This window comes from Salmo trutta, chromosome 35, assembly GCF_901001165.1.
Source record: "Salmo trutta chromosome 35, fSalTru1.1, whole genome shotgun sequence".
NCBI lineage: Eukaryota > Metazoa > Chordata > Actinopteri > Salmoniformes > Salmonidae > Salmo > Salmo trutta.
This window is the reverse complement of record NC_042991.1, coordinates 36,840,906-36,855,658: the sequence shown is the minus strand read 5'-3', so window position 1 is coordinate 36,855,658 and position 14,753 is coordinate 36,840,906. Positions and strand designations below refer to the sequence as shown.

Below are 14,753 nucleotides of genomic sequence, written 5' to 3'. Positions count from 1 at the left end.
TAGCGGTATGATATAAAATGTCTAACCTCCCACTGTTATGTAATGGTGGAAGAGGTTAGCATGTTTTTCTAGCGGTTAATGATATAAAATTGCTAAACCTCCCCTGTTATCTGTAATGGTGAGACGGATTAGCCCTGTTTTAGCGGTATGATATCAAATGCCTAACTCCCCTGTTTTATGTAATGGTTGAGCAGGCTGTTAGGACTGTCTTGGGGGTTATGATTCTAAACATGCTAACCTCCACTGTTTATTGTTCATTGGTGAAGAAGGTAGGTAGCACATGTCTTGGGGGTTATGATATAAAATGCTAACCTCCCCTGTTACGTGTAATGGTCTGAGAGGTTAGACGATGTCTCTTGAGCGGTTATGATCTAAAATGCTAACCCTCCCCTGTTATTGTAATGGTGAGAGGTTAGCATGTTTTTAGCGGTATTGATAATTAAAAGCAACCCTCCCCTGTTATTGTAATGGTGAGAGGGTTAGCATGTCTGGGGGTATGATATAAACTGCTAACCTCCCCTGTTATTGTAATGGTGAGAGGTTAGCATGTTTAGCGGTATGATATAAAAGTAACCTCCCCTGTTATTGTAATGGGAGAGGTTAGCATGTTTTAGCGGTATGATATTAAAATGCTAACCTGCCCCTGTTATTGTAATGGTGAGGGGTTAGATGTTTTAGCGGTATGATATAAAATGCTAACCTCCCCTGTTATTGTAATGGTGAGAGGTTAGCATGTTTTAGCGGTATGATATAAAATGCTAACCTCCCCTGTTATTGTAATGGTGAGAGGTTAGCATGTTTTAGCGGTATGATATTTGTGGTTATCATTATTCACAATTCATTCAGAACTATCTGTAATCAATTTTGGCACAAAGTGATGTTACTTTCTCAACTGTTGACCCGATGTGGATGAAAATAATCTCAAATTAAAGCTGTGAATCTACACCCTCATTGTTTCAAATCCAAAGTGCTGGAGAACAGAACCAAAAAAACAACCAAAAATCTGTCACTGTCCCAATACTTTTTTTGGAGGTCGGCTGTAGCCTACGGTACTTACGCTGTGTGTGTGTGTGTGTGTGTGTGTGTGTGTGTGTGTGTTGTAGCGATGGCCTTTGGTGGGTCAGTAGACATCCTGGCCACTGAGGACCCTGACTCAGTTCAGGAGGAGCAGGAGGAACTGCAGGTCTACGAGAAACACAACAACCTGCTGCATGGCACTAAGAGACGCAGGTTAGGACACACACACACACACACACACACACATACATACACACACACACATACATACATACGCACACACAGTACACACACACACAACAACAACCTGCTGCATGGCACTAAGAGACGCAGGTATGGAGACACATACATACGCACACACAGTACACACACACACAACAACAACCTGCTGCATGGCACTAAGAGACGCAGGTATGGAGACACATACACACACACACAGTACACATACACACACACACACAGGCACACACACACACACACAGAGTACAGACACACACACACACACATATACACACACACAACAACAAGCCGCTGCACGGCACTAAGAGACGCAGGTTAGGAGACTCTACGTCTCTCTGTCTCATCACAGCATGTTGGACTTCTTCTTTGCTGGCTTTTCTGTCCCCCGTCTCCATGCTAACGGATGCTGTTGTTTAGAGAGAAGATAGTGAGTAAGGAGTTTATGAGGAAGTACATCCACATCGCCAAGGTGTTGACCCCTACGTTGACCCAGGAAGCAGCCAATCACATTGCGGAAGAGTACTCCAGGCTGAGAAGCCAGGAACAGATGGGCTCAGATATCGCCAGGGTGAGTACTTTAGACGCCATCAGGCTGCGTTTACACAGGCAGACTAATTCAGATCTTTTGCCCAGTTATTCGCCCCAAAATCTGATCTGATTGGTAAAAAGGCCAATTATTGTCAAATACATTTTCTTAGTCGTACATCCACTCTGTTGTCTGCACCCCTACACACACCTTGACCCCTAAACACACCTTGACCCCTGGCCCTTCTCTCCCTGTCTTACCCCCTCCTCTCTCTCCCTGTCTAACCCCTCCTCTCTCCCTCTCCCCCTCCAGACGTCCCCAGTAACTGCTCGTACTCTGGAGACCTTGATCCGTCTGTCTTCGGCCCACGCTAAAGCCCGTATGAGTAAGGCTGTGGAGCTGGAGGACTCTGAGGTCGCTGTGGAGCTGGTCCAGTTCGCGTACTTCAAGAAGGTCAGTAGACTGAACATGCAGAGTCATTTGTCACAGCTTTTCAGCAAACATGCATCTTCATTTTAATAAACTCTGGTGGAGTCTGTCTGGTATCTGCTGTTCGTTTAAATTCAACCAATCTCTTGTTCCGTCCCGTGGTTCTGTAGGTTCCGTCCCGTGGTTCTGTAGGTTCCGTCCCGTGGTTCTGTAGGTTCCGTCCCGTGGTTCTAAAAGGTTCCGTCCCGTGGTTCTGTAGGTTCCGTCCCGTGGTTCTGTAGGTTCCGTCCCGTGGTTCTAAAAGGTTCCGTCCCGTGGTTCTAAAAGGTTCCGTCCTGTGGTTCTGTAGGTTCCGTCCCGTGGTTCTGTAGGTTCCGTCCCGTGGTTCTGTAGGTTCCGTCCCGTGGTTCTGTAGGTTCTGTCCCGTGGTTCTAAAAGGTTCCGTCCCGTGGTTCTGTAGGTTCCGTCCCGTGGTTCTGTAGGTTCCGTCCTGTGGTTCTGTAGGTTCCGTCCCGTTGTTCTAAAAGGTTCCGTCCCATTGTTCTGTAGGTTCCGTCCTGTGGTTCTGTAGGTTCCGTCCCATGGTTCTGTAGGTTCCGTCCCGTGGTTCTAAAAGGTTCCGTCCCGTGGTTCTGTAGGTTCCGTCCCGTGGTTCTGTAGGTTCCGTCCCGTGGTTCTAGAAGGTTCCGTCCCGTGGTTCTGTAGGTTCCGTCCTGTGGTTCTGTAGGTTCCGTCCCGTGGTTCTGTAGGTTCTGTCCCGTGGTTCTGTAGGTTCCGTCCCGTTGTAAAAGGTTCCGTCCCATTGTTCTGTAGGTTCCGTCCCGTGGTTCTAAAAGGTTCTGTCCCGTGATTCTGTAGGTTCCGTCTCGTGGTTCTAAAAGGTTCCGTCCCGTTCTGTAGGTTCCGTCCCGTTCTGTAGGTTCCGACCCGTTGTTCTAAAAGGTTCCGTCCCGTGGTTCTAAAATGTTCCGTCCCGTTGTTCTGTAGGTTCCGTCCCGTTGTTCTGTAGGTTCCGTCCCGTTGTTCTGTAGGTTCCGTCCCGTGGTTCTGTAGGTTCCGTCCAGTGGTTCTAAAAGGTTTTGTCCCGTGGTTCTGTAGGTTCCGTCCCGTGGTTCTGTAGGTTCCGTCCCGTGGTTTTAAAAGGTCCCGTCCCGTGGTTCTAAAAGGTTCCGTCCCGTGGTTCTGTAGGTTCCGTCCCGTGGTTCTGTAGGTTCCGTCCCGTGATTCTGTAGGTTCCGTCTCGTGGTTCTAAAAGGTTCCGTCCCGTTCTGTAGGTTCCGTCCTGTTGTTCTAAAAGGTTCCGTCCCGTGGTTCTAAAAGGTTCCGTCCCGTTGTTCTGTAGGTTCCGTCCCGTGGTTCTGTAGGTTCCGTCCAGTGGTTCTAAAAGGTTCCGTCCCGTGGTTCTGTAGGTTCCGTCCCGTGGTTCTGTAGGTTCTGTCCCGTGGTTCTAAAAGGTTCCGTCCCGTGGTTCTAAAAGGTTCCGTCCTGTGATTCTGTAGGTTCTGTCCCGTGGTTCTAAAAGGTTCCGTCCCGTTCTGTAAGTTCCGTCCCGTTGTTCTAAAAGGTTCCGTCCCGTGGTTCTGTAGGTTCCATCCCGTGGTTCTAAAAGGTTCCGTCCCGTGGTTTTTTAGGTTCTGGAGAAGGAGAAGAAGAGGGGGAGGAAGGAGCAAGAGTCTGACTCTGAGGAGGAAGAGGAGACGACACAGCGTACCCTTCGCTCAGAGAAGAAGAGGTACGGCATTAGACACCCACTCACTAGTGGCCTTCTCAGACCCCCATAATCACACCCCCACTAGTGGCCTTCTCAGACCCCCATAATCACACCCCCATTAGTGTCCTTCTCAGACCCCCATAATCACACCCCCACTAGTGTCCTTCTCAGACCCCCATAATCACACCCCCACTAGTGGCCTTCTCAGACCCCCATAATCACACCCCCACTAGTGGCCTTCTCAGACCCCCATAATCAGACCCCCACTAGTGTCCTTCTCAGACCCCCATAATCACACCCCCACTAGTGGCCTTCTCAGACCCCCATAATCACACCCCCACTAGTGGCCTTATCAGACCCCCATAATCACACCCCCACTAGTGGCCTTCTCAGACCCCCATAATCACACCCCCACTGATACAAACCACCTTCTCTTCCGGGACCCCCAGCGATTCCATGTATTCCAATGATATCTATTCCACAGGAGGGCTAGATGAATCAGGAGAGCTAGATGAATCAGGAGGGCTAGATGAATCAGGAGGGCTAGATGAATCAGGAGGGCTAGATGAATCAGGAGGGCTAGATGAATCAGGAGGGCTAGATGAATCAGGAGGGCTAGATGAATCAGGAGGGCTAGATGAATCAGGAGGGCTAGATGAATCAGGAGAGCTAGATGAATCAGGAGGGCTAGATGAATCAGGAGGGCTAGATGAATCAGGAGGGCTAGATGAATCAGGAGGGCCAGATGAATCAGGAGAGCTAGATGAATCAGGAGGGCTAGATGAATCAGGAGGGCTAGATGAATCAGGAGAGCTAGATGAATCAGGAGGGCTAGATGAATCAGGAGGGCTAGATGAATCAGGAGGGCTAGATGAATCAGGAGGGCTAGATGAATCAGGAGAGCTAGATGAATCAGGAGAGCTAGATGAATCAGGAGAGCTAGTGTAGGGCTGAAACATCTGGGGGCCCCCGAGGAGGTCTAAAAACCACTGTTACAGAGACCGTTAACTAGCTAATGGAACTAATTCTCTCTTCTGACAGATATTTGATCTTTGACGCGAAGCTGTATGAATAAAGGTTAAAACAGGGTGACAACACAGGAGAGTTGATTTGTTTACACGTTGTCTAACCTGTGTTCTCTGTGTTTTGTAGGAGTCGCCGTGGTTCCCAGAGCAGCGAGGTCTACGACCCGTATGACTTCGCTGGAGAAAAGGACATCCCAGAGAGTAAGATATACACTTTTACCACCCTAATCTCACCCCATAGAGTTGTATTAAACCTTTTATTTAACTAGGCAAGTCAGTTAAGAACAAATTCTTATTTACAATGACGGCCTAGGAACAGTAGGTTAACTGCCTTGTTCAGGGGCAGAACAACAGATTTTGACCTTGTCAGCTCAGGGATTCGATCCAGCAACCTTTCGGTTACTAGTCCAACGCTCTAACCACTAGGTTCCCTGCCTCTAACCACTAGGCTACCTACTGCCTCTAACCACTAGGCTACCTACTGCCTCTAACCACTAGGCTACCTACTGCCTCTAACCACTAGGCTACCTACTGCCTCTAACCACTAGGCTACCTACTGCCTCTAACCACTAGGCTACCTACTGCCTCTAACCACTAGGCTACCTACTGCCTCTAACCACTAGGCTACCTACTGCCTCTAACCACTAGGCTACCTACTGCCTCTAACCGCTAGGCTACCTACTGCCTCTAACCGCTAGGCTACCTACTGCCTCTAACCGCTAGGCTACCTACTGCCTCTAACCGCTAGGCTACCTACTGCCTCTAACCGCTAGGCTACCTACTGCCTCTAACCGCTAGGCTACCTGCCTCTAACCGCTAGGCTACCTGCCTCTAACCGCTAGGCTACCTGCCTCTAACCGCTAGGCTACCTGCTCTAACCGCTAGGCTACCTGCTCTAACCGCTAGGCCACCTGCTCTAACCGCTAGGCCACCTGCTCTAACCGCTAGGCTACCTGCCTCTAACCGCTAGGCTACCTGCTCTAACCGCTAGGCTACCTGCTCTAACCGCTAGGCTACCTGCTCTAACCGCTAGGCTACCTGCCTCTAACCGCTAGGCTACCTGCCTCTAACCACTAGGCTACCTGCTCTAACCACTAGGCTACCTGCTCTAACCACTAGGCTACCTGCCTCTAACCGCTAGGCTACCTGCTCTAACCACTAGGCTACCTGCTCTAACCGCTAGGCCACCTGCTCTTAACCGCTAGGCTACCTGCTCTTAACCGCTAGGCTACCTGCTCTAACCACTAGGCTACCTGCTCTTAACCGCTAGGCTACCTGCTCTAACCACTAGGCTACCTGCCTCTAACCACTAGGCAACCTGCTCTAACCGCTAGGCCACCTGCTCTAACCGCTAGGCCACCTGCTCTAACCACTAGGCTACCTGCTCTAACCACTAGGCTACCTGCCTCTAACCACTAGGCTACCTGCCTCTAACCACTAGGCTACCTGCTCTAACCGCTAGGCTACCTGCTCTAACCGCTAGGCTACCTACTGCCTCTAACCGCTAGGCTACCTGCTCTAACCACTAGGCTACCTGCTCTAACCACTAGGCTACCTGCTCTAACTGCTAGGCTACCTGCCGCCCCCTGAGGGTCAGAGATACACATTTACCACCGCATAGATAATTACTTGTGCTACTGTCCCAGGGGGATATGGGGTTTGCAGGCATCACACACTAGTGGTGCCCACAATGGCTAATAACCCCTCCGCAACCGACCAATAAAGTGAAGATCTGAGTGTCACACCCAGCCCTCTAGGAAAGGAAATCCTGTATATATATATATATATACTGTAATTTCTGACATTTTGGTAGGCTATTTGTTAGTTAAAATGTAGCTTCTCTTCTCTCATTATATGTTGCCCTGGAAGACTAAATATAACTATGAATTCTTCATTCTAGTTGAGATATGTCAAATATTCTGTCATCATTCGTGGATCAAAGATGTTTAGGGAACCAGGGAGAAAATGCAATAACTCTGTATTTTCTGTAACAACATTTCCGAGGGACATCAGTTTGACTGGTCGTCAGGAAGTAGAAAGCTCTGGAAACGACCCAACATGTTTCTGATAAGATTTCAGTTCGGGATTGGATGCATATTTTATGTGGCTGAAAAATCTGCTTTTATGAAGCTGGTAAAGATGTCTCCTCTATAGAGGGTGGCTATAACTGAGCATTCACATTCAAGATAATTATTTCTATATACATACATACATACATACATACATACATACATACATACATACTTTTTTCACCTTTATTTAACCAGGTAAGCTAGTTGAGAGCAAGTTCTCATTTACAATTGCGACCTGGCCAAGATGAAGCAAAGCAGTTCGACACAAACAACAACACAGAGTTACACATGGAGTAAAACAAACATACAGTCAGTAACACAATAGAAAAAAATACAGTGTGTGCAAATGGCGTGAGGAGGTAAGGCAATAAATAGGCCCATAGTAGCGAAGTAATTACAGTTCCCTTGACGTGCCATAGACCTATTTTTAAAAGCCCCATCTTGTGACTGGAATTTGTGTAGCGCCTCACAATCACCTCACATATAACTGATATCACCTCCTTTTCTCCACGTCACCTAATCTTTCCCAAACATTACTTCTCTGGCCCTCCCTTCTCTTTATTTTCATCTCTCCATTTTCACAGCTTTTCTCTTATTGAAGTAAACTCCGACGTCGTCCTGTTTGCCTCCGTGGATTGACATGAACTTTTTCTGCCTGTTCCCAGAAGGCTATTCGGGGCCCTACCCCACTAACGCCAGATGGCCTAAAAATAATGAATGAAAAACCACCTCAATCTAGCCTATAGATATAAATTGCACAAGAATTGTATTTTTTTTTTTTGTTGTAGGTATTTTCTCTTTATTCAACCCGCCAGCCCGTCCTTCATCCAAATAATATTTAATGACCCTAAACCCGTCCGTTCAGCGGATATAACTGCAGGGGATTGTGGGTTATGAGTCACCCCATGCGTCACTATCAAACATAGAAACACAATACGATAGTCAAACACCGAGAAACGACATGTGGTCGACCAAGATACCACAGCGGATTAAAAAGTTATTCCTGGACCGAGACGAAGGGTGGATTTACATGAGTAAAATATGTCTAGTGAGATCTCTCTCTTACAACATCAGATTTGTCACTTTTCTGTTTACACTAGACTTGGATGTGGTGTGACTAAAACCACATTCCTGCTTCACCTGTGTAGACGGATATTAGCATACCGTAATTACCATAGTATATAGACGGACAAAATAATGATAGCAATTCAAACTATACAGGAGCTTCTCATCTAAATGTTAATTTAAACACACCGTGTTGCGCAATTCATTTAATGCGATGATTCACAAATGTGTGGATTATTTTTAAAACCCTTGAATTTTCAATTTGGCTAACAGATCAAAAATGCAGTCTGCTGGTATTAAGGTAATTACGGTAATTCTTGCAGGGACATATGGTGTGGGAGACCTGTTGTCTTTACACTGTACCACTCAGAGGGGGGTGTGGGAGACGTCTCTTAAAAGACAGATTTGAATTCAGATCCGTCTCTTTATGCTACATAAGTATCTATCCTGGACCGAGTTTATGTCTTCACCGGCTAATAGAGTGTAACACTACACTGAGTGAGGAAATGTAGGTTTCTACATTATGATGCATTAACATGACACTACAACATTCTATAGCAGCCATGTTAGAACCCCATTAACACTACAACATTCTATAGCAGCCATGTTAGAACCCCATTAACACTACAACATTCTATAACAGCCATGTTAGAACACCATTAACACTACAACATTCTATAACAGCCATGTTAGAACCCCATTAACATGACACTACAACATTCTATAGCAGCCATGTTAGAACCCCATTAACACTACAACATTCTATAGCAGCCATGTTAGAACCCCATTAACATGACACTACAACATTCTATAGCAGCCATGTTAGAACCCCATTAACACTACAACATTCTATAGCAGCCATGTTAGAACCCCATTAACATGACACTACAACATTCTATAGCAGCCATGTTAGAACCCCATTAACATGACACTACAACATTCTATAGCAGCCATGTTAGAACTCCATAAACACTACAACATTCTATAGCAGCCATGTTAGAACCCCATTAACACTACAACATTCTATAACAGCCATGTTAGAACCCCATTAACACTACAACATTCTATAGCAGCCATGTTAGAACCCCATTAACATGACACTACAACATTCTATAGCAGCCATGTTAGAACTCCATTAACATGACACTACAACATTCTATAGCAGCCATGTTAGTACCCCATTAACATGACACTACAACATTCTATAACAGCCATGTTAGAACCCCATTTACATTACAACATTCTATAGCAGCCATGTTAGAACCCCATTAACATGACACTACAACATTCTATAGCAGCCATGTTAGAACCCCATTAACACTACAACATTCTATAACAGCCATGTTAGAACCCCATTAACATGACACTACAACGTTCTATAACAGCCATGTTAGAACCCCATTAACACTACAACGTTGTATAGCAGCCATGTTAGAACCCCATTAACATGACACTACAACATTCTATAGCAGCCATGTTAGAACCTCATTAACATGACACTACAACATTCTATAGCAGCCATGTTAGAGCCCCATTAACATGATACTACAACATTCTATAACAGCCATGTTAGAACCCCATTAACATGACACTACAACGTTCTATAGCAGCCATGTTAGAACCCCATTAACACTACAACATTCTATAGCAGCCATGTTAGAACCCCATTAACACTACAACATTCTATAACAGCCATGTTAGAACCCCATTAACATGACACTACAACATTCTATAGCAGCCATGTTAGAACCCCATTAACACTACAACATTCTATAGCAGCCATGTTAGAACCCCATTAACATGACTTTACAACATTCTATAGCAGCCATGTTAGTACCCCATTAACATGACACTACAACATTCTATAACAGCCATGTTAGAACCCCATTTACATTACAACATTCTATAGCAGCCATGTTAGAACCCCATTAACATGACACTACAACATTCTATAACAGCCATGTTAGAACCCCATTAACACTACAACATTCTATAGCAGCCATGTTAGAACCCCATTAACATGACACTACAACATTCTATAGCGGCCATGTTAGAACCCCATTAACACTACATGGGAATATTTAAACAATGTTATGTAACTGGGCTCCTGAGTTGCGCAGCGGTCTAAGGCACTGCATCTCAGTGCTTGATGCGTCACTATAGACACCCTGGTTTGAATCCAGGCTGTATCACAACCGTCCGTAATTGGGAGTCCCATAGGGCGGCGCACAATTGGCCTAGCGTCAGGGTTTGGCCGGGGTAGGCCGTCATCGTAAATAAGAATTTGTTCTTTAAAGACTTGCCTAATTAAATAAATGTTCAATTAAAAATACTTAAACTGTCTACTATTAGAACAATATCTAAAAGTTGACTCTCTAAATGCATGGCCCTGGTCTGACAATGAGCTCTGTTTACCCCTTCCACAGTTCAGGCTGGCACGCCCAAACCGGCAGAGGAGGAGCCTATGGATGCCCCTGTCCCACCAAGTCAGGACGGACAGACTGACAGACAGACAGAGGTGTCTGCAGACAGGTGGGTGTCGGTCCAGTACTGTATTAGGTGACAGCAAAATGGCGGACTTGGTACCAGTGTGCTCAGATCTGCAGCTGAAATGGAACTATAGTCTAATATGAATGTAAGTGTTCTCAACAAAACTATGAAAGCAACATGTCAAGTGTTGGTCTCGTGTTTTATGAGCTGAAATAAACAATCCCAGAAATGTTCCCCAAGCACAAAAAGCTTATTTCTCTGAAATGTTGCGCACAAATTTGTTTACATGCCTGTTAGTGAGCTTTTCTCATTTGCCAAGATAATCCATCCCACCTGACAGGTGTGGAATATCAAGAAGCTGATTAAACAGCATGATCATTACACAGGTGCACCTTGTGCTGGGGGACAATAAAAGGCCACTAAAATGTGCAGTTTTGTTACACAGCACAATATCACAGATGTCTCAAGTTTTGAGGGAGTATGCAATTGGCATTCTGACTGCAGGAATGTCTACCAGAGCTGTTGCCAGATAATTGAATGTTCATTTCTCTACCATAAGCCTCCAATGTCATTTTAGAGAAGATGGCAGTACGTCCAACTGGCCTCACAACCACAGACCACGTGTAACCACGCCAGCCCAGGACCTCCACATTCGGCTTCTTCCCCTGCGGGATTGTCTGAGACCAGCCAATTGTACAGCTGATGAAACTGTGGGTTTTGCACAACCGAAGAATTTCTGCACAAAGTGTCAGAAACCGTCTCAGGGAAGCTCATCTGACTCCTTGTCGTCCACACCAGGGTTTTGACCTGACTGCAGTTCGGCGTCGTAACCAACTTCAGTAGCCAAATGCTCACCTTCGATGGCCACTGGAACGCTGGAGAAGAGTGCTCTTCATGGATGAATCCTGGTTTCTACTGTACCGGGCAGATGGCAGACAGAGTGTATGGTGTTGTGTGGCGAGCGGTTTGCTGATGTCAACGTTGTGAACAGAGTGCCCCATGGTGGAGGTGGGGTTATGATATGGGCAGGCATAAGCTACGGACAACAAACACAACTGCATTTTATATATGGCATTTTGAATGCACAGAGATACCGTGACCAAATCCTGAGGCCCATTGTCGTGCCATTCATCAGCCGCCATCACCTCATGTTTCAGCATGATAATGCACGGCCCCATGTCGCAAGGATCTGTACACAATTCCTGGTCGCTAAAATGTCCCAGTTCTTCCATGGCCTGCGTACACACCAGACATGTCACCCATATAGCATGTTTGGGATGCTCTGGATCGACGTTTTCCAATTCCCGCCAATATCCATCAACTTCTCACAGCCATTGGAGAGGAGTGGGACAACATTCCACAGGACACAATCAACAGCCTGATCAACTCTATGTGAAGGAGATGTGTCGTGCTGCATGAGGAAAATGGTGGTCACACCAGATACTGACTGGTTTTCTGATCCACGCCCCTAGTTTAAAAAAAGAAGTATTTATGACCAACAGATGCATATCTCAAATCAAACTTTATTAGTCACATGCGCTGAATACAACAAGTGTAGACTTTAGTGTGAAATGCTTACTTACAAGCCCTTAACCAACAATGCAGTTCAAGAAAGAGTTAAGAAAATATTGACCAAATAAACAAAAAATTATAAAAAGTAAAACAATAAAATAACAATAACGAGGCTATCTACAGGGGGTACCGGTACCGAGTCAGTTTGCGGGGGTACAGGTTAGTTGAGGTAATTTGTACATGTAGGTAGGGGTGAAGTGACGATGCATAGATAATAAACAGCAAGTAGCAGCAGTGTACAAAACAAATGGGGGGGGGGTCAATGTAAGTAGTCCGGTGGCCATTGTATTAATTGTTCAGCAGTCTTATAGTTTGGGGGTAGAAGCTATTGAGGAACCTCTTGGTCCTAGACTTGGCGCTCCGGTACCAGCTTGCTGTGCGGTAGCAGAGAAAACAGTCTATAACCTAGGTGACTGGAGTCTCTGGCAATTTTATGGGCTTTCCTCTGACATCACCTATTATATGGGTCCTGGATGGCAGGAAGCTTGGCCCCAGTGATGTACTGGGCTGTACGCACTACCCTCTGTAGCGCCTTACGGTCAGATGCTGAGCAGTTGCCATACTAGGCGGTGTTGCAACCAGTCAGGATGCTCTCAATGGTGCAGCTGTAGAACCTTTTGAAGATCTGAGGACCCATGCCAAATCTTTTCAGTCTTTGGAAGGGTAAAAGGTTTTGTCGTGCCCTCTTCACGACTGTCTTGGTATGTTTGGATGTTTGTTTGTTGGCGCTCCACCTTTTCCTGTAGTCCACAATCATCTCCTTTGTCTTGGTCACATTGAGGGAGTGGTTGTTGTCCTGGCACCACACTGCCAGGTCTCTGACCACCTCCCTATAGGCCGTCTCGTCGTTGTCTGTAATCAGGCCTACCGCTGTTGTCACCAGTCATGTGAAATTCATAGATTAGGGCCTAATGAATTTATTTAAATTGTCTGAATTCCTTATGGACTGTAACTCAAGAACATTGTGGAAATTGTTGCGTTTTTATATTTTTGTTCAGTGTAGTTGATTTATTTCCCCCCTCCCTGGTGCACCGCCACCTGCCATGAGGTTGCCTATGCAGAGAGCGCTGTAAATATTTTACATAATAATAATAAGAAAAAAATGTAAAACCATTTTTCACTGCTCTGGGGGTTGATCACTTAAATCTCGTGGTATTGACTCTGAATTGCAGAATTGGGTTGCGAAGTCAATTGTTTTGACTGTCTGGCTGTTTGGACTCTAACAATGCAGCTCCAGTTTTATGGTTTAATCTGTCGGCAAGAATTACAACAAGTACTGCATCTGAAGGCATCTGAAGGCATCTGAAACCATCTGAAATCATCTAGAGACATTCCATCTCTACTACATGTGTTTGTTTAGCTTTTTATGGGATAATTTTCTGTAATGAGAAGCGCTATACAAGTTACATTGTATTATTATGTAACCCACATACAACTATTTACACATGTTAAGTTTTCTGAAAGTAAACGCAGTTGACAGTGAGAGGACATTTAATTTTTTTAGCTGAGTTTATGTAAACAACGACAACAACAAAAAACACAGAATCTCATCTTTTATGTACCTCACATTAGATTTGATTTTTCATCGAATTAATTTCTCTCTCCCTGTTGTTCTCCAGGCTGAAGGACTTTAAGTCTTCCCTGCTGGAGGTGTTCCGTTCTGCACATGCTCAGTCCGTCGGTATGAACTCTCTGATGGAGAGTGTCAACAAGGACAGTGACGCCCCCTTCACCCTGACAGAGGTCCGGGCCGCCCTCGCTCGCATGCAGGACGACAACCAGATCATGTTGGCTGACGACATCATCTTCCTCATCTAAAGACCAAGGAAAACTTCTTCCTCATCATAGACCGAAGAGGTGAAGGGAGAGGACAGAAGGAGATAGTCTGAAACGAGAGTTGTTTCCCATTAGAGAACAAGGATGAGAAGGAATTCAGAAATAAGTGGATTTTGACTGGTTCTTTTGGGTCCACTCGCTTCTTCCAATGTGCCTTTTGTTTTGTTGTTGTTGGCAATAACCACTGATGGACTAACAAGTAGTTGAACGGATTATGGTTTTATGCTGTAATGTCCGTAGGTTAAATTCTTGATCAGTTTCACAAAGTTTAGTTTCTTTGCTTTACTCATGTTTTAGCTACATATTATGGGATGTACAAGGTCTGGTTACAATCACTAGAGCAAAGAGCACCTGCATCATTTTATGCTTTCGGTTTACAGTTTTAATATTTCTTTTTAAGAAAAATACCTTTCTTGTATATATATTGTTTTGTTGAAGAAAAGGTTTTCATTGTAAAGGGTTATCAACTGTAATAGTGCATCGAGATGGAAAATTAAATGACTTTTGATGTTGGAACATTGTGATTGCTTGGACACTAATTAGCAGCTTGTGCTTTCATTTACACACACACACACACACACACACACACACACACACAGCGAGAACACATCAGTGTGTCCCTTGCGGTCGATTTGATAATAGATCTGCAGTTTATGCAAAACAAAACCATTTCGCGTCTATAAAACAGATGAACAATGCAGTGAGGTACAGCTGCCTGTGAAATGCGGTTTCACTATGTTGTACATTGGGGAAATCACAAGCCGTGGTTT

General features: G+C 45.2%; 1 protein-coding gene across 1 annotated transcript in view; it reads left to right on the top strand.

The window, feature by feature from the left end:
• The window catches only part of LOC115175145 (DNA replication licensing factor MCM3), a gene marked incomplete in the record, with an annotated part of 17,291 nt that extends 2,792 nt beyond the window's left edge, over positions 1-14,499 (top strand). The window contains 7 exon segments of the mRNA XM_029734362.1: positions 1,104-1,230; positions 1,675-1,825; positions 2,096-2,236; positions 3,844-3,944; positions 5,076-5,149; positions 10,512-10,617; positions 13,767-14,499. Coding sequence (XP_029590222.1) covers positions 1,104-1,230; positions 1,675-1,825; positions 2,096-2,236; positions 3,844-3,944; positions 5,076-5,149; positions 10,512-10,617; positions 13,767-13,965 — 899 coding nt within the window.
• Positions 14,500-14,753: the final 254 nt, after the last annotated feature.